Raw genomic sequence first — 19,167 nt, 5'->3', positions numbered from 1 at the left:
AATTTGCCACTCATTCACATGAATTTTAAAAGTTTTAGTTTCACATAGAACCATGCATTTTTAAAACCAATTCCTTCACTTCTTTAGACTCTGAACAATGTTCATCAACTCCACCATGAACACTGGTAATTGATTTCACTATGTAGATTCATCCTTTTATTGAATCCAGTTTGCCAAATACACACAATTAAATTGTCTGATATGACTGAAATATTAATGCATGTAATTTTATATCTGTAATTGTGTTTTTAAAGCACCTACTGCCATAGTTTATAATATATGCTATAACAGAGTGAGATTTGCTAAAATTAAATATAGATCCACCCTAGTGCTTACTAAAAGCAATGAAAAGACTCCCAATTCCCACTGAAGTTGATGGATCAATTCTAAGGTACAGAATGAGGAGAAGAGATTAACATGAGGTGAAAAGGATTTGTTTTGTGCACTCTAGAATTGGTAGACCAATTACATTATAATTATTAATTACCCTACACTGTGGAAAGAGATCCATGATAACGCAGGAAGTATTTTAAACTCTGACCCATAACATAAACAGTCCAATATGCGAACACACAAAATTGATTACATGGAATAGAGAGGTCGATTCTTAATTCAAACATGTGGAGCGAGAAAAAGAACCTTCCACAGAATCTAAGACAGATTTCTGAGAGTCTACCCCCCCACAGAGAACTCGAAAGGGTGTAGCCCAAAACCACTGCATAAGGGAAATGCATCTAGGAGAAAGAGCTTCTTACAATAAGGCTTGTCTTCATGGGGAAATTATACTGGTATAAAAAAAGTGTCAGTTTAAACTGCTATAGTTATATCCCATCTCCTAGAACTGGAAGGGACCTTGAAAGGTCATCGAGTCCAGCCCCCTGCCTTCACTAGCAGGACCAAGTACTGATTTTGCCCCAGATCCCAAAGTAGCCCCCTCAAGGATTGAACTCACAACCCTGGGTTTAGCAGGCCAATGCTCAAACCACTGAGCTATCCCTCCTTATTTGTATAGTCTCCTTATTTGGTTTATCTTATGTTGCTTGGGAAGAGGTTTAAGTTAAACCAAAAAATCCACTTATATTGGAGTAAGAATGTCCACAAAGGGGTTCATACCATTAAAAAACAAATTTAGTTTATAGCTTAATTTAATTATACCTGGTACAACTGGTAAAACTTTTTTGTTTAGACAAACCCAAAAAAGGGAGCAAAATTCTTTATACCGATCTTTTCTAGAGAACTAAAGTTCTCTAATAGCTGGAAAGAACCTTAAAAGTCATAGTAAGCCTGGCATCTGCATAAAGTACGCAATAAAAACTATTTTAAAAGACTATAAGAAATCACTGACAAAAATAGTGCAAGATCCTGACCAGTTTTCCAGACACACATAATTATCCAGTCTCACTCTGGGATGGGGAAAAACAGCAGATATCATGGACCTCTTTGCTGGTCTTAATAATAGGCACATTAAAGGGAAGCTGTAGGAAGTTTTCAGCTGTGTACACAATTCCAGGGTATCTCAGAAAATCTGTGGGTGCAGACAGGACATGGACCAAAATACAATAAAACAAATATGTATGTAACTTTTGGTGAAAAGAGAGTTAAAGAATTGACAGTGGGATAGGAGAATTCAATAAGTGGTAGAAAAAATGCTGAACTAATAATACAATCATAATGATATTAAGCAGCTAAAGAATTTCAGAACATGTTTTCGCTCTATGCTGCCCAGAAGAAAAGTACTGTAAATTTTTACCAAAAAAAATAATCTCAATAGTTTATTACAGTCTAGAGTACCTTAATTTAGAATATGATTTGTGTGAGAGAGAGAGAGAGAGAAGGAAACAGAAGTTGAAAAGTGACAAGAAAATAGATTACCCATGTGTAAAAGACCAGGTACATTCTTCAATATGATACCCAGTTTCTGTTTAAAGTCTTTGTCATCTATATTTCCTTTAAAAGCGACAAAGATGGTGGAACCTTCAGGAGTACCATCCTGTTTTAGGTCATCTTCCTCCAGTCTGGAGTCAAAATCCACCTCTAAATCTTCCATAGTTGAGGAGAGCAAGGAAGCGTAGGTTTCTTTTAAGTTAGGTAGATCATCCAAAACCATGGCTATTTTCCAGCAATGCAAGCCAGTCAGACGTTAAGTAGATGCTTTGAAGGAAATAAATAATAATAATGCACTGTAAAATAGGTACAATTGGGCATCTAAACCAAAATCATAATACATAATCTGAGCACTAGAAGATATTTTCTAGAGGAACAAGGACAGGAAAATGCTATTGTGTTACATTTCTTACAAGTGATCCCAGTGCAGATTATTCTAAAATTCCGTGGTACAATAGTAACTGTCTGATAGTCCAATATAAGATTATTTCACCCTCCTTGTCTCTTTAAAAGAAAGCAGAACTGGAAGAGAGGGAGAAGGGCAGCAGCCCTGAAGTTGCTCAGAAGACCACCAATGGCCCCCATTACAGCTGGAGATGTCATTGCTACTCCACTGTAGTGCCGTCACCACTACCAAGACTACCACACACCATTCTGAGCAACAGACGGTAGGATACAGGTAGCAGCAGTAGAACTAAGGCAGCATGCTTCCAATTCTTTTCCCTTTTCTCTCCAGCCACTAATATTTAAAGCGTTAAAGAGGAGACACGAATCAGGCAGGAACAGTTATGGCAGACAGACAGAATGGTCCTTGCACTCTGATGTAACTTTTCTTAATTTTATGCAGTTATATATGTAGCACCAACAGTATGCTTTATAATTTTATACTGATATTGGCCCTCAAAAACTTCTATTATGGCTAATACCTGTAATAAGATTTTCCTAAAGCATTATTGGAGGGGGACCAGCCAGTCTGATAAAGAAAACCAATAGATTCAAATCTAGAGGCAACCATTGCAGGAGAGTTACGTGTGAGTGTCAAGGTGTCCTTGTCAACAGAAATTTTGAGCAGATCAGGGCACCTTGGAGAAGGCCAATTACAAAAATGAAAGCAATAGATGCCAAATCAGAGAAGGCTGTAGAACTCTTTGAAACCCTGGCTGCTAAAGTCACAAAGAATACAGACTGAATAAAGGAGCCAACTTTTCCACTGCCACCATGGAAAGCACACAGAGGCTGCCAACAAGAAAATAAACAACCCACCAGGCGACCCAATGTCAGGGACTGCAAGACAAACAAGCTGATCTTGAAAATCGTAGCCATCGTATTATCAGGATTGTTGGTCTGCCAGAGAAAACTCAAGGGAGTTGGTTCACAGAATTCTTCAGAACTTGACTATCAGAAGTACTCAAGTTGACCTGTAACGGTAACCAGTTAAAAATCAATTGCACTGTCATTCCAGTACCAGAAAAGGGAGAGCACCTGGTATTGATCCCTATGAAATACTTTGCAGACAAAATGCTTGTGATTAGACAGTGCCAGGAAATTGTAAAATTTTAAAACATTCCCTAAATAGTTAGTTCTCCAATATTTTTATATGGAGATAGAATGAAATGGCAAGTTTTTAACCAAGCCAAAGGCAATATTGGGGTTCCAAAATGCAATATATACTCCTTTACCCAGGAGTCATAGCAAAAGACATGGCGAACGGAAGTCCGCAATCATCTTCTTACCCAACAAACAGGGCCGGCTTTAAGCCGATTCGGTCGATTCCCCGGAATGGGGCCCCGTGCCTAAGAGGGCCCTGCAATGTACGGGGCTGCTGGCAGAACGGAAAAAAAAAAAAGTGCGTCCTGCTTCTCCCCCCTCCCTCCAGCGCTTGCACCGCCATACAGCTGATCAGTGCAAGCCTGGGAGGGATGGGTGAGGAGGAGGAATGCGGCGTGCTTGGGTAAGAGGCGGGGCCACGGCAGGGATTTGGGGAGGGACCCAATGGGGCAGTGAAGGGGTGGGGCTGGGGGCAGGGGCGGGGCCAGGGCGGGGATTTGGGGAGAGATCCAATGGGGCGGGGAGGGGGCGGAGTTGGGGGGGGGGCGCGAGACAATTCACGTCCCGGCATAAGGCCCCGCACCTGCTAAAGTCGGCCCTGCCAACAAGCTTACCCTTTGGCTAGCTACGCTGATCTATGAACAGGTGAGACTTGAACCATCCTTCTTTACAAACTACACTATACATATTTGGATTTGGCAAAGATCTTCGGATTCCTGACAGAACTAGAATCTATGTGGGTCCTTAATGCTTGGTTTTGGGTGGCTGACATTCTACTAATTCTTGTTTAATGTTCCCGATATTTTTATTTTATGGAATTTGTAGCACCAGCAATAAACCCTACTGGGATACAGTTAGGTCACAATTGTAATCTAAGAGCTTGTCTAAATGGCAAGGTAAAGCTCATTAGAGGGGTGTGATTTGTAAATTGCTTTAATATGCTAAGCTCTGACTGTCCTGGATAGACCGTGCTGGCGCAAACTAAAAGGTATCTAGATCACACCAGCAAATTCTACATGGAGCAGTTACCACGCAGCACATTAGAAGAGTGTCATTTGTCAGGTGCTGTAATGTGCTTTGACCAGTTAAGAGGACTCAATTCCTGAAAGTCATTGTCAACAACAGATGAAATTTCCTAACAGACAGGAATTGTAAGGAACACACAATTTCAAGGTTAATACAATATTCAGAAGCGTCTATCAAAACCCTTATAGCTCAGAACTGCAGTCTTCAGGTCGGGATATACATCAGTTTTTGGTAGCAATCTAGTTATTTACCCTTCATGAAAACCACAAGGCAGAGCTTAAAAGGTCATTTGCAAAAAGGGGTAGGGGGAGAAGAAATGAGTTGACCCCTTCCTTAAAAAGGAAAGGAAAACCCACCACCATCTGGAAAAGCTTTTTAAAAAAATAAGATGAGCTTGGACTTCCGCTTTATATATTATGTATATATTTAAAATACACACAAAGAAATATGCCAACAAACTGTTAAAGCTGTAAAGCACTCAGAAGTTAGGAATGCCAGAATTAAGACTGTACTTTAGTTTACACCCTTTGTGTAGATACATTAAGATGCAGTCTTTAATTACATGATCGCATACTACTTTTACTATAGGACTTCTGCCTCATTCACTGCACAGAATTGACGGTGTTCAGTGAAAACTTATTCTGAAAACAGGATGATTAATGTCTTCATGGGCTTTTCCATGGTGCTCATCACTACAGTACCAGAGTGCTTCACAAACATTAATGAATTTCTTTTCGCAACACCCTTGTGAAGTGAGTTATTATATTACCATTTTACAGATAAGGAACTGAGGCACAGATCAATTAATGTCATGTCAACTAATTTTGAGCGCTCAATTAGGATCTGATTTTTCAGAATACTCAGCATTATATATAGTCAAAGAACAGCTCCCATTGACTTCAGCTGCAGCTGAGTATGCAAGTCAGGCACTCAGAAAAATGAAGAATACACATACAGTGCCCACTTGTGAAAAGTCTGGTTTAACTGGCATCACATAGGAACTCTGGTAGAGGCAGGAATAGAATCCAGTTCTCTAAGGCAGCATTTAACTGCCGGAACCGTGAGACCATCCTTTCTCTTCCTGCAGTCCCCTACTTCATTCGCTACACATCTTTCAGCTTCTGCAGCAAACAAATCAGGAGGCCTAAAGACGACATCCTCTTTCACTACAGAACCTTGATTCATCCCCAGAGCAGGCCCATCCTATGCACTGAATGAGGCAGGGGGCTATGTGATCATGTAATTAAAGACTTTCTCATAATGCATAATGTAACACACACACACAAAAAAAAATCAACATTTGTAAGTTCAACTTCATGATAAAGAGACTGAACTACAGTACTTATATGAGGTGAATTGAAAAATACGGTTTCTTTTGTTTATCATTTCACAGTGCAAATATTTGTAATAAAAAATAATAGAGTGAGCAGTGTACACTCTGTATTCTGTGTTGTAACTGAAATCAATATATTTGAAAATGTAGAAAAACATCCAAAATATCTAATAAATTTCAATTGGTATACTATCGTTTAACAGTGTGATTAAAACTGCAATTAATAGCAATTAATTTTTTAATCACGATTAATTTTGAGTTAATCACATGAGTTAACTGCAATTAATTGAAAGCCCTAGTTAAAATTAGAAGTACAGCAGACAGAACACTTCACAGGTGCTAATATAATATAGTTTACTAAATCTGAAAGGATCACAGGCATTGTTTCACTTGACAAGGAAAGCCTTTGATCATGCTGAAAGGGCGTTTTGAGCTTTTCTTTACATTTGGGTTGTGTTCGAAGACTACATCCACACTGTACCACAGTGCGGACTATGGGGTGCAAGTTGCAGAGGGCACCAAAGGGTTGTGCGCTAACTGCCACATGTGGACACTGCTCACGCAAACTAAAAGGTACCTGGTTTGCATTAACGTAATCCTGTTGGAAAGAAAGAAAATGACTGTTCCACTGAGAATAAATGTGTAAACAGTTACTGGGCCAGAGGCTGTAGTCCAGTGATTAGGGCACCCACATGGGAGGTAGGAGACCCACGGTCCACTCCTCTTCCTCCAATCACTCTTTCATTATTTATCCACAGTGGAACAGCTCCTACAGGAGAGATTGAGGGAGCCCCACATCAGAGTATCTCACAGCTCAGTGGTTAGAGCACTCTTCTTGAGCGGTAGGAGACCCCTGTTCAATTTTCTCCCCCAGCAGGGAGGGGAGACTTGATCCTGGGTCTCAGATATCACAGGTGGGTGGGTGCTCTAGCCACTGGCCTAAAAAGTTAGAAAGTGGGTCCCACCACCACTTCCTCCTCCTCTTCTGGAAGATTTCTGTGGGATTGAGGCAGGCGCCTAACTCATTCCTGCAAGAAACTATTTAGGCCCCTAAGCTGCCTGATTCCAGGAGAGGGGTTCCCACTAGTCCCTGGGGCAGACTGCAGTATAAGCCACTCGTCACAGGCGGGGGGGTTGGACCTGCTGCCTTTCTCTACAACCCAGTACTTCTATGGGGCCTTGGACAAGGATTGCTAAAGAGAGATAAGCATGGAAGCCTGACAGTAGGGAGTTGCCTATCTCTGAGAGAGGGAGGGGGCTTAGCACACACCCCATTATCAGTACCTCCCATTGGCTAGCTTAGGCAGCTCACCACCCTGTAGACTGACTTTTTTGGATCGCATTCTAAAATGCCTCTCTCTCCTCTTTCATTGCATAGGAAGCCTAGGTGCCTAACTCAGATTTTGTGGATTGCACTTTTGTTCCTATTATACTTTAGACACCTAAAGGTTGTAAAAGTTACGTGCTGTGATACTCAGCATTGTAATGCCCAAGTTCCTTCCTGAGCCCCACCCTCACTACCTAATTAAATCTACAAAACACACCACCACCACATTTAGACAACAGAGATCCGTAGCACTGAGTGTCCTTGACCACATTGTACGACTTTATTCCAGGCATCTAAGAGCTCCACAGTGTTATAAAACACCTAATCTGTTAAAACTTTTGCCATATTGCATCATTTTTGGCAAAAGTCCTGTAAAAACTTTGAAAAAGCAAACTGCAGTCTGCTGTGTATTAACACTGCATGCACAGAAAGCAGAGGCGATGAGAAACCAATGTTATAATGCATAAAAATCCCTGAAAAAAATAAAACTCAAATATATACTAGATTTCACTTTAGGAAAAAATGTTAATGAGTGTTTTGTTTCAGTAATCTATATAAACTGTTACTTACTGAGCTCTAACCTTTGCTCCCCATGGCAACAGGGACTGGGAACATCATGCAAACAGCACAACCCCTCTGACTGAAATGGGGGTGTACAGGTACATACTTCATGTTGATCACTAGTAACTATGTGGCAGACTGAAAAAGCAGCTCCAGAGAGAGCAGATTCCTGACTTCCACTTCAAAAATGAAGTCCCTGTGACCAAGGGCCATTGAGTTGAAAGAATGGAAAGTAGGAGACCTCCAAAAGCCACACATACTCTTTTACTTACCAAGATGATCCCCCCAAGACTTCCTTAATTTATGCCATTTATGCAGCTCTTTGTTAACCCCAGACTAGTAAGCATTTTTAAACAAAGTATCCTCCAGCAGTGCTCAAGTGAAAACCCTGAAAGAAACAAAACAAAAGAAGTCGTCTATGTGATACAAATCTATCCCAAAATAGTCAGTGTTTTCAGTGAAAATATTTTTTTTTAAATAATAAAACACTGAAACATTTTGCTGCAAAAACCAGAACTACTTACCACTTGTATTTATAATACAAAATATTTTGTCGGTGGTAGGAACATAATTATTGTGCTGATAGTAGAATATAAATGGTTATAATTCATAAAAACTGAAACTCAGCATTGGGTCAATTTCAGGACATTCTCTAGGAAAATTCTGTGCCTGCCTCTACTGTTCCTCTGGAGTTGCTCAGTAGGGAGGAGGACCCCAAAAACAGAAACTGAGGAAGGGGTAAGAAGAGACTGAAAGCTCAGAAAGGTGGAGCTTCAAGTTTATATGACATCTACTAGCCAGATACCAATACAAAACAGGATCCAGAGATACCACCAAAGCAGAAAACCCAACACTGTCTCCTTCCCAGCAGCTGGTAGCAGGGAGATAGGAATCACACCAGAACACTGCCCTTGGAATTCGCTAGTGGAGCTCTGGTCTCCCTCCCTATCTTTCACATGTACCTTTGAGCTCTCCCTCTCGTAGATGTCTAGTAAATTTTTCAAGCCCTGTATATTTAGAAAAACGAGTCGAAAAACACTACAGAAGAAGTTACCATCTTGGTCTGGGAGGTGATGTTTTAGGGCTGTCGATTAATCGCAGTTCACTCACGCGATTAAAAAAAAATCACGATTAATTGCAGTTTTAATCACACTGTTAAACAACAGAATACCAACTGAAATTTATTAAATATTTTGGATGTTTTATATATATATATATATATATATATATATATATATATATATATATATATATATATATATGATTTCAGTTACAACACAGAATACAAAGTCTACACTACTCACTTTATATTATTTTTTATTACAAATATTTGCACTGTAAAATGATAAAAGAAATCGTATTTTTCAATTCACCTCATACAACTACTATAGTGCAACCTTTTTATCATGAAAGTTGAACTTACAAATGTATTTTTTTTGTGTTACATAATTACACTCAAACACAAAACAATGCAAAACTTCAGCACCTAGAAGTCCACTCAGTCCTACTTCTTGTTCAGCCAATTGCTCAGATAAACAAGTTTGTTCACATTTACAGGAGATACTGCTACCAATGCCACCAGAAAGTGAGAACAGGCATTCACATGGGACTTTTGTAGCCCGCATTGCAAGGTATTTATGTGCCAGATATAAAATTTTATTAGAAAATATTTAAAAATAAACGATACAGAAAATTTGAAGTGTCAGTTATCGGTCATTGGGGGTAACATACAGAGTACAAGGGGATGTTAGTATTTTGGGGTTGGGCAGCACACATAATATATACAGACTGCAATGTCCCAAATGGGGGGGTAAATGGTGGGCAGGATCAAGATACAGCCGACAAAGCGATGAGGGTCCATCACTCATACAGAAAGTACAGACAGTCATGGGTATAAGTAAGCGGGCTGGGTAATGGGGATGGGGTGACCCTCACGTGGTGGGATTCAGTTAGGTTTGGTGGGTTCAGGGCTCAGGGGATAAAGTCCAGCAGGGGCGGTTTATAGGTCTCTTCCCCCTTGCGGGTGCACGAAGTCTCCCCGGCTCACTCTCAGTATTGGCGGTGGCCGGTGATGTGCTCTGTGTAGATGTCCCGTGACCAACGAATAGGTCCAAGACCATGAGGCATCTCATGAGCCGCGCGTAATGACAGCCTACCCCACAGGTCCTTAGCACGCTTTCGTTACATGGGTCCCAGGCACCCAGGGCTCCAACAAGCAGAGCATCGGTGTGCACCTTGTAGCCCTTTGTCCGCAGGGTGTCAGCCAGGGGGGCGTACTTTTCGAGCTTGCGAGCTCGGGCTATACGGAAGGCTGGGGTCCTGTTCTCGAATGGAAGCATTACGTCGACCAGGATGATCTTTTTTCCAACCTCGTCCGTGACGACGATGTCTGGGCACAGCGGGCTGTCGGTGCCGGGGATGGTGCGGTTGACGGTGACCTCTCCCAGGCGCGGGTCGATGGCCTTTACGAGGCGGTCCTGGATGGCATTGTGGCGCAGTTGCCAGGCTCTGGCGTGGGGCTTGCAGCTGCATAGGACGTGGGGCAAGGTTTCGGCGACGTACCCGCACTTCCTGCAGCGCTTGTCCCGGTTCCAGTGGCGGACGGCTCCGTTGAGGGGGACGCAGTTCAGCCAGGGACGGTGTATGAACCGTCAGTTGGCGAACCAGGTGAAGCTGCCCGTGGGGAGGAAGTGGTTGCTGGAGTCCCACTTGCTGGTCACCTCGAAGGCCTTACCCTGGTCCGTTTTTTTCTTCAGGGTGTCCACATAGAGCGTGTGGACGGCGGCCTTCAGAGATCTCTCCAGCATGCCTCTGGCTCCGGGGGTGACTGCTAAACCTTCGTATGCCCCTTCATGCTTCGGCCACCGCTCCAGAGGACATGCTTCCATGTTGATGACGCTCGTTAAAAAAATAATGCATTAATTACATTTGTGACTGAACTCCTTGGAGGAGAATTGTACGTCTCCGGCTGTGTTTTACCCACATTCTGCCATAGATCTCATGTTATAGTAGTCTCGGATGATGACTCAGCACATGTTGTTCGGTTTAAGAACATTTTTGCTGCAGATTTGACAAAATGCAAAGGTGGTACCAATGTGTGATTTCTAAAGATAGCTACAGCACTTGACCCAAGGTTTAAGAATCTGAAGTGCCTTCCAAAATTTGAGAGGGATGAGGTGTGCAGCATGCTTTCAGAAGTCTTAAAAGAGCAACACTCCAGTGCGGAAACTACAGAACCCAAACCACCAAAAAAGAAAATCAACCTTCTGCTGATGGCATCTGACCCAGATGATGAAAATGAACATGCATCGGTCCACACTGCTTTGGATTGTTATCGAGCAGAACCGGTCATCAACATGGACGCATGTCCTCTGGAATGGTGGTTGAAACATGAAGGGACATATGAATCTTTAGCGCATCTGGCATGTAAATATCTTGTGACGTTGGCTACAACAGGGCCATACAAATGCCTGTTCTCACTTTCAGGTGACATTGTAAACAAGAAGTGGGCAACATCATCTCCTGCAAATGTAAACAAACTTGTTTGTCTGAGCGATTGGCTGAATAAGAAATATGACTGAGGGGACTTGTAGGCGCTAAAGTTTTGCATTGTTTTATTTTTGAATGTAATCATTTTTTGTACATAATTCTACATTTGTAAGTTCAACTTTCATGATAAATAGATTGCACTACAGTTCTAGTATTAGGTGAATTGAAAAATACTATTTCTTTTGTTTTTTACAATGCAAATATTTGTAATTAGAAATAAACATAAAGTGAGCACTGTACACTTTGTATTCTGTCTTGTAATTTAAATCAATATAATTAAATGTAAAAAACATCCCAAAATATTTAAATAAATGGCATTCTATTATTGTTTAACAGTGCGATTAATCGTGATTAATTTTTTTAATCGTGAAATCAATCGTGATTAATTTTTTTAAATTGTTTGACAGCCCTAGAGTAATGTTAAACATGAATTAAGACTTGAGTGGCAAAAATCTACAGTGTCTCCAGTTACATTAAGACAGACAGACCTCTCTAAACCTATGTCTGGATATCAAACTGACAGGCAGAAACAAATGGCTTTTGGTTGAAAGAGGGTTATCCTGTATGTAAGATTTCAATGTTCTATAGCTAAATTTAAGGTCAGACTAACACTGTTTTCCATAATAGTCATTGTTAGCACATTGTTATTTAATGATTTTTCTCTCTATTTCTGTAAAATGAAAAAATATTTTAGTAACCATTTAAGTCTAAAAGAAACAGATCTTGGAACTATAACGTGGATCAGTTACTGAGGGTGCCGCAGAGAGAAAACCTGATCCCTGACCTAAGGGGACACAGGGCCAGGATTAAGTAACAGCTTAGATAGAAAGTCACATGCATAAAGACTGCTCTCTCTCCAAAGAGTGCAGTAAGAGGGATGGCCAGAGACATTGTGAGACAGTGAAATGACCTTAAAGATCTTAGGTAGAATTATGATACACATTTGAGAGAAGTGTAGTTGATTTTAACACACATCAGTATGTGATCACTTGCCAGGAATTTGCTATGTGAACTGCAGAGGCTGAGGTGAATTGGTATGAAGTTCCCACAGTGTAAGTTTTACACTTCCCCCATATGGTATAAGCCACCATGGCTATACTTAACTTAAAATATTAGGAAAAGATAAGTTCTTGGCGACCATCCAGAAGTGAATGGCTACAATTAAGATTATCATAATGTTTAAATTAGAGTTTGTTGCAATAAATATTAAACAGGTTTGAGAACTGTTGACTGTTTATATTATTCAGCCAACAGCTCTTCCCATAATGCTGAAACAATAAAATCCTTTGAAAAAAAATCTTTCTTCCATATTTCCACAACGTGTGAAAATGCAATTTGTTAGGATGTAGGTTGGGGTGGCCAACCTGTGGCTCCGGAGCTGCACGCGGCTCTTCAGAGGTCAATATGTGGCTCCTTGTATAGGCACCGACTCCGGGGCTGGAGCTACAGGAACCAACTTTCCAGTGTGCTGGGGGATGCTCACTGCTCAACCCCTGGCTCTGCCACAGGCCCTGTCCCCACTTCACCCCTTCCTCCAAGGTCCTGTCCCTTCCCACCCCCTCCCCCGAGCCTACCATGCCCTTGCTCCCCCACTCCCACTCTCCCTCAGAGCTTCCTGCACACTATGGGAGGCATGGGGAGGGAGGCCGAGGCGCTGATCAGTGGGGCTGCCGGCAGGTGCGGTGGGGGGGGGAGATGATGGGGGCTGCTGATGTATTACTGTGGCTCTTTGGCAATGTACATTGGTAAATTCTGGCTCCTTCTCAGGCGCAGGTTGGCCACCCCGGTGTAGGTGATCTTGGGTATGAGTCATATTGATATGCTTTAATGGAATTTTATTATGTTTCATGGTGGATTTATTTGTTAAAATTCCATAAGCTTCATTGAAATTCACTGAAAAGAGTGATTCTAGATGATGTCCCTTGACATAGTTCCATCACCGGAGACATTCTAACTTTTATTGTACATAAAGCCAACTGATCAGCTCTCCAGGCATGACTGAAGAATAAGGAAGAGAGGATCTAATTTTGGAAACAAATTCCAATTGCAACTAGTCACTCACCTAAAAAGATTAATATTTTCATAGGTTAGGTCCAAATAAAGGGAGATTCCCCGCTGCCCTACCCTGCCAATTTGTTACAAATTAATGTAAAGTGTCACCATTATTCTTGGAACTGGCATCCCGTAAAATTTAATATCCGAATGGTGAATTATAATTAGCGAAACTGTTAGGGTCATGTGAAAGAGAACATTTCCATTTGGAAACAATATAAATACAATTCTCTGTTCCAGAAGAAAGTCAGAATTTTATCGTAATGCAGTATTTCATTAAAATACACAGGCACACTCAGTCATTAAACATACACAATGAAATAATCAGTTAATTAAAATTACATGTATTTTTCTGATAATAAACTGTGCTTTAGTCTGATTTTCCAAGTGCAGCTAAGGAACTAATTTTTAATTATGGAGAGACAGTCCATAGTCAATGTTGTGACAAGCTTTCTACTGAAAGGTCACTTTACCCACAACTAAACTGATTTGGCTCAAGGTTCTCATAATTACTGCTCCCAGAAAAGTCTTGGTAGTATTTATAAAATTTGTGCGTAATCAGACCAGGAATTCATGTTTTGAAATAAAAAGGTTTTAACTGCAAGTTTTTTTGCCAACTACTAAGAACAACTTGGCTGAAGAACTCCAAATCTAATTTATTCTGCTGTCCCCACTGTGAAAGTATTCTTTGAACAAGTCTGCAAAAGTCCAGAAATTCTAAAATAGTCCACGTTTTAAAGTACAAAAATACAGCATTAAGATTCTTCAAACAATTTTAACATCAAAGCTTCTGCATGAGACTGACAAATCCAATTGCCGACAGCAAGTAAGAGAATTTTCCCTGACAAGAAGGCATGTCAATTTTTGCACAATGCTAGCTATCATTTTTAAATACATGTATTTTTAACCTTCAAAATTAAGATCTTTTTGTACCTGAGCCCACATACTGATGTGTTCCTGATTCTGCAAACAACACTAGTGTCTTCTACTGCTTCAGCTTTGTCAAACAGAAGCAGAGTGAAATTAGCAAGACTCTTCTTAGTGTCACTGGTACTGTTAAGAAAGCTGTGATCAGCAGTGAAGCTGAGAAGAATCATGTCAATTTCATTTTGCTACTGTCTAGGAAACCTATGACCCATAGGAGAGGCAAACACTGAAGCTATTCACATGGGAGGACCAAAAGAAACAGAGAGTTAGAGATTTTCCTATGCTGTAGCCAAGAGACTAAGCAAGGAGCATCATAGCAGAAAGCTCTAAATGCACAACTGTCAAGAAGCTCCTGAGTGGAGGGAAGAGAGTGAGAATTCTCTTTTTTCCAACAACCAGAGACAAGTTTCAGAGGACTGAAAAGGGAGTGGGGGTGAAGTGAGGAGGCTTAAAATTTTTCAGATGCCTATTAGTGAGATACAAAAGGTACAGTCCCCACAGAGGGCCCAGTACAATGCTGGATTTATTTTTAAAAATTATTTTATTTACACTCATCTTAAATTTCATATCCAAGGCTTGCAGTTACACAACATTTAGTAGCCAGAGTGAAAAATATCTGTACCCCTCCCTCACATTCACACAGACTGAACAAAATAGGGCACACTCAATCCAAAACAACACCAGGGAGCTGCACTTAATACTCAAAATGTGTATAGAAAAGGGCACACTCCCTCTGTCTCTCTTCAGCTCTGCTCAAACTCTCCCACTTTCACAAATCTCCCCTCACAGCACCCTACATGGGGAGCTACATCAAACTGAAGATGGTTCAGATTGTAGCTGCCCAATTATTGAGTGGAATGTCATGGCAGAAGCACATTAAAAAGTTAAAACTAACACCTGTTAGTATAAACTCTAAACAAGTTGGCACCTGGTTATATAAGAGACAGCCCTCCTCCCTGTGTCATACTGCCACAATAGAAGTAAACTGCGGCACTTAATCTGGAGCTCCCTCATGATAAAAAAAGGAGACAGCTATTACCAGGGTGTTATCCATGCATTCCCCTACACTCTCAAACACCCTCTAAATCCATTCAGATGCATTAACCTTACAGTTACACTGCAATGTTCCACTATTTTCCTTTATTATATATATTTGTTGTAAATGTATTTACTGCTAGGTGCAACCAGGGAGTTAGCAATTTAGCTATGATGGAATGGGCATGTTTTTGTTATTTTGGATTAAGGTAGGATATTGTCAATTTTAATTTTACGGGCACCCAGAGCAAAGGATGGGGGGGTCTGCAAAAAAAACCACCACCACCAATAATAGCATCCGCATTGAAAGAATAAAATAAAAATATTGAGCTCTGGTGGACCAATATGTTGGAAGGAATTCAAGAGACAAGGATCTCACCTTAAAAATCCTGCCACCACCAGCCCTCCTGTTAAATCAGAAGCTTGGCTGATCTCTCAACTCCAGCAGTATCACACAAGGAGAGAGAGTGATTTTAAAAGATAGTCAGGATCCAAAATAGTTAGAGCTTCATGAGTTTAACACACCACCTTGGATTATACCTAAAAAAGTAATTACAAACTAACATAGTCCAAGGAGCACTTGACAAAACACACCTTCTGCAAGAAGCACTGCTACTCTAAATATCACAGAGCTGAAAAGGTTACCACTTGGAAGGAGAAGTCAGTGCCCTATGAAGCGGAGATGGAAAATGTACATGCTTGACCACTCCTACTATCTAGACAGCAGCTGGAGGTGGGTGGCTTGGTTTCTCAGCAGGGTGCTGCCCCTCTGGACCTTGATGATGCACCTTCATTGACATCTTTTGTATTGGCCTCAGGCTTATCAGGTCTAGTATGTTTCAAGCCAGTCTTCCCCCAACCTTCCCAAAGGTTATCAAACAACCTTATGCCTGCACACAATATAATGGGGTATGAGACTCATTTTCAGTGTTGAGTACTATACTGTCCAATATTCTACATATTAGCATGTATACAAATTCACCACGGGCACAACCTATATAACTACAAATAGCTTCTAAATAATGTAATCTCTCTGGGGTAAGACAGAAACAAAAGCATCTTGCCTACTGTACTTCAAATACACACCAACAACCTGTGCAATCCCACTTTCCCAAATACAACCAACTGATATCAGAATCTTACAGTCATATTAACCCTTTGGTATCCTCAACAGTGCAGTTCCCTGCTGCTGCACACATCACAAACCCAGTACACCTACACAACTCAACTATGATTCAAACCATTACCTAAAATGCAGTGGATCTAGTACAAGATGTCTAATATTATAGACTTTTTAAGGTCTATAGATGAACTGACAAAATATACTGGTTTTAATATGTTTAAACATGCATACTCAAAGTATACAGGGTTTAGTGGTGTCAACTCAGTGTCTTACTCAGACTTTTACTTACCTTACATGCACAATGTCCAGGGCAGCACTGAGGTTGTTTGTTAAAATGTAACTGAGCAGTTCCACATTTTTAAGTGTTTAGGCCATTGAAAGTTTAATCTTAGTTTAGAAATGCCTGGCTTTCCAAGGTGTTTTTTTGTTTTGTTTTTAAGGGAGTAAGTAACTATACGCATCAGATTTGCCACTGTTATTAATGTAAGAGTACCATGTAAGCAGCAAAGTCACCATATGCAGCTCCTCGCTTGTAATTTCTACTGAGGGGCAAGTTTGTCAGACAGAGCATTACTGCCCACAGAAGCAGCAACTTCAGGTTTCTCTCTAGGGTAAGTTTGAAGCCTGCTGAGGGGGGCCTGTGAGCAGAAGCCAGAGTATGGTGCAGAAACCATGAAATATGACCTTAGTGGCAAAAGTTAGGATCACAGAATTACCATGCAAAAATGTCATGGTAAAGCCAGGACATTCTAAGTTAATGTTAAAAGGAAGCAATATGGTTCAATGGATAGGGTAGTAACCTAAGGAGTCATGAGATTTATGTTCTATTCCCAGCTCTACTGTATAACTGTAGAGGGAATGAGCCCAAAATTATCAAAAGCAACCACAAATTTTGGGTGCCTGACTTGAAACATCGACTGTTTTCCTGACGTGTTGACACAGACAGCTCCACATGAAGTCCATGGGAGCTCAAAGTGCTCACCACCTCTGGAAAACAAAACCAAAAAAATAGACCATAAATGGCTAAAAATTGGGCACCCAGAAGTTGTTGTTTCCATAATTAGAGGCCACTTCTGATCATTTCACTCTTTGTGGCCTTTCTCCATCTGGGAAGGATGAAGAATGATGCTTGGGTACTGGCTACCTTAATATCACCTTTGTAAAGCTACAATGAAAAATGCTCACGTGGGTGTAATACCATTATGATAACAGATGCAGACTTTTCTATAATGGTGAAGCGCAGATATTTTCCCTTTAAACTTTAAGTTATGCTAAGTATTTGCATCTTAATTGAAGTGTGCAATATGCAACTTTAAAATCCAGACAAGGCTCACAGGACAAAAATTAAACTTGTCATAACCAGAACAGGGATACAACTGGCCAGGCAGGACACCCCTATGAAATCGGAGAAACCCAGAACCCACCGTTTTCTATAGTCAGGTCACTTAACACAGTTAACTTTTTAAAAATAATGCAGAACTCACAACAAGAGGACAGAAAGTTGCTCTATTAATTTATTTTTAAAAGGTTGAAGGAGGATTAAAATAAATGCATGAAATATTGCCTGCATTTGTTCAGAAATTAGAAATAGGAAGGATGATGGATCAAGTAAAAAAAGTTACAGGATCTACCAATCCCCATATGCTACAGGGTCACTGACACAACTAAAGGCAGGATATTGGATTTGAGGGTGGAACATTCTGGACCAGCCCAGCAATGCTACATTCTTTGAAGTTTAAGTGATGATATGAACATGAATGGTCGATTACCATTCAAGATTCAACACTCTCCTACTAAACTGTGATTACAATTACAAACTGCAGATGTAAGAAAGCCAGTAGACAGACTGACAAGACATATACCAATTCATAAACATAACATACCAAATTTGCTGCAAAACTATAGTGCTATGTTAACCACATACAGAGAATGCTAGGAAAGTGACACAAGTCCTCATCTCCCAGGTGGCTCTGGGTCAGACCTGGTCAAGCTGTTAACTGTGAATAATTGGGCCAGCTTTGTTCAGGGAGCCAGGAGCACCATGACAGCACAGGTGTGGACACTGCTGGGGCATCGTGCAGGGGGCCAGCCCCATCTCAGACCTGCAGTTTCTATACATGCTGGGACTTTCAAAGGACCCTAAGGGAGTTCGGCACCCAAGCCCCACTGAAATTCAACGGGAGAAGGGTGCCCAACGCCCTAAGGGTCCTTTACAAATTCCCGCCTTTAGTCCATCTAAGAGGCACCCCCCAAGGCGTGAAGCCCAAGGGAGAGCCCAGCCCAGCCCCGCTACCCACAGGGGCCGGGGCCGGGCCCGGGCAGCAAGAGCGGGGCCAGTCCCCACGCACCAGGCCAGGCCTCGGCCCCCTCTCCCGGGCCCACGCCCCCCGAGCCGGCCCCGCTCTCCGGGCACAGCCCCACTCCGTGCCCGGCCTCTGCCCTCCTCGGGCCGGGCCCACTCCGGCTGACACTCCCGGCCCGGCCCCGCCTCCGCCCCCCGGCCCTGTCAGGCCTACTCCCCCCGACCCCGCCCCGCCCTCACCTGAGGGAGCCTCCGCCGTGTCCGCGGCTGGCAGCGGGCTGAGGCCCCGGCCTTGGGCCCGTCGCACCGGGGGAGGGGGTCGGCCCGCTCCCTGCCAAGCGCCCAGGACACCCACAGCAGCCCGGCCACAGCTCCGCCTCCTCCAGGGCACGTGACCGAGTGGGAGCGCGCCGCGAGACGGGACAGCGCGCGCGCGCCTCCGCCAACACCACGGCTGCCGCCCTGCCTAGCTCTGAGCGCGGCTGAGCCGGAGAGCTGGG

At 42.0% G+C, this 19,167-nt stretch overlaps 1 protein-coding gene across 1 annotated transcript in view; it reads right to left on the bottom strand.

The window, feature by feature from the left end:
* NCOA6 (nuclear receptor coactivator 6) overlaps positions 1 to 19,026 on the bottom strand; it is a 66,854-nt gene extending 47,828 nt beyond the window's left edge. Inside the window, exons 1-4 of the mRNA XM_054045630.1 lie at positions 18,908 to 19,026; positions 7,952 to 8,067; positions 3,148 to 3,302; positions 1,873 to 2,151 (exon numbers count right to left, since the gene is read on the bottom strand). Of these exons, the coding sequence (XP_053901605.1) occupies positions 1,873 to 2,107 (235 nt within the window). The 5' untranslated portion in view covers positions 2,108 to 2,151; positions 3,148 to 3,302; positions 7,952 to 8,067; positions 18,908 to 19,026. The remainder of the gene's footprint in view (positions 1 to 1,872; positions 2,152 to 3,147; positions 3,303 to 7,951; positions 8,068 to 18,907) is intronic.
* Between the last annotated feature and the right edge of the window lie 141 nt (positions 19,027 to 19,167).

Source organism: Malaclemys terrapin, chromosome 12 (genome assembly GCF_027887155.1).
Source record: "Malaclemys terrapin pileata isolate rMalTer1 chromosome 12, rMalTer1.hap1, whole genome shotgun sequence".
NCBI classification, from domain to species: Eukaryota; Metazoa; Chordata; order Testudines; family Emydidae; genus Malaclemys; species Malaclemys terrapin.
This window is presented reverse-complemented; position numbering and strand designations above follow the sequence as displayed.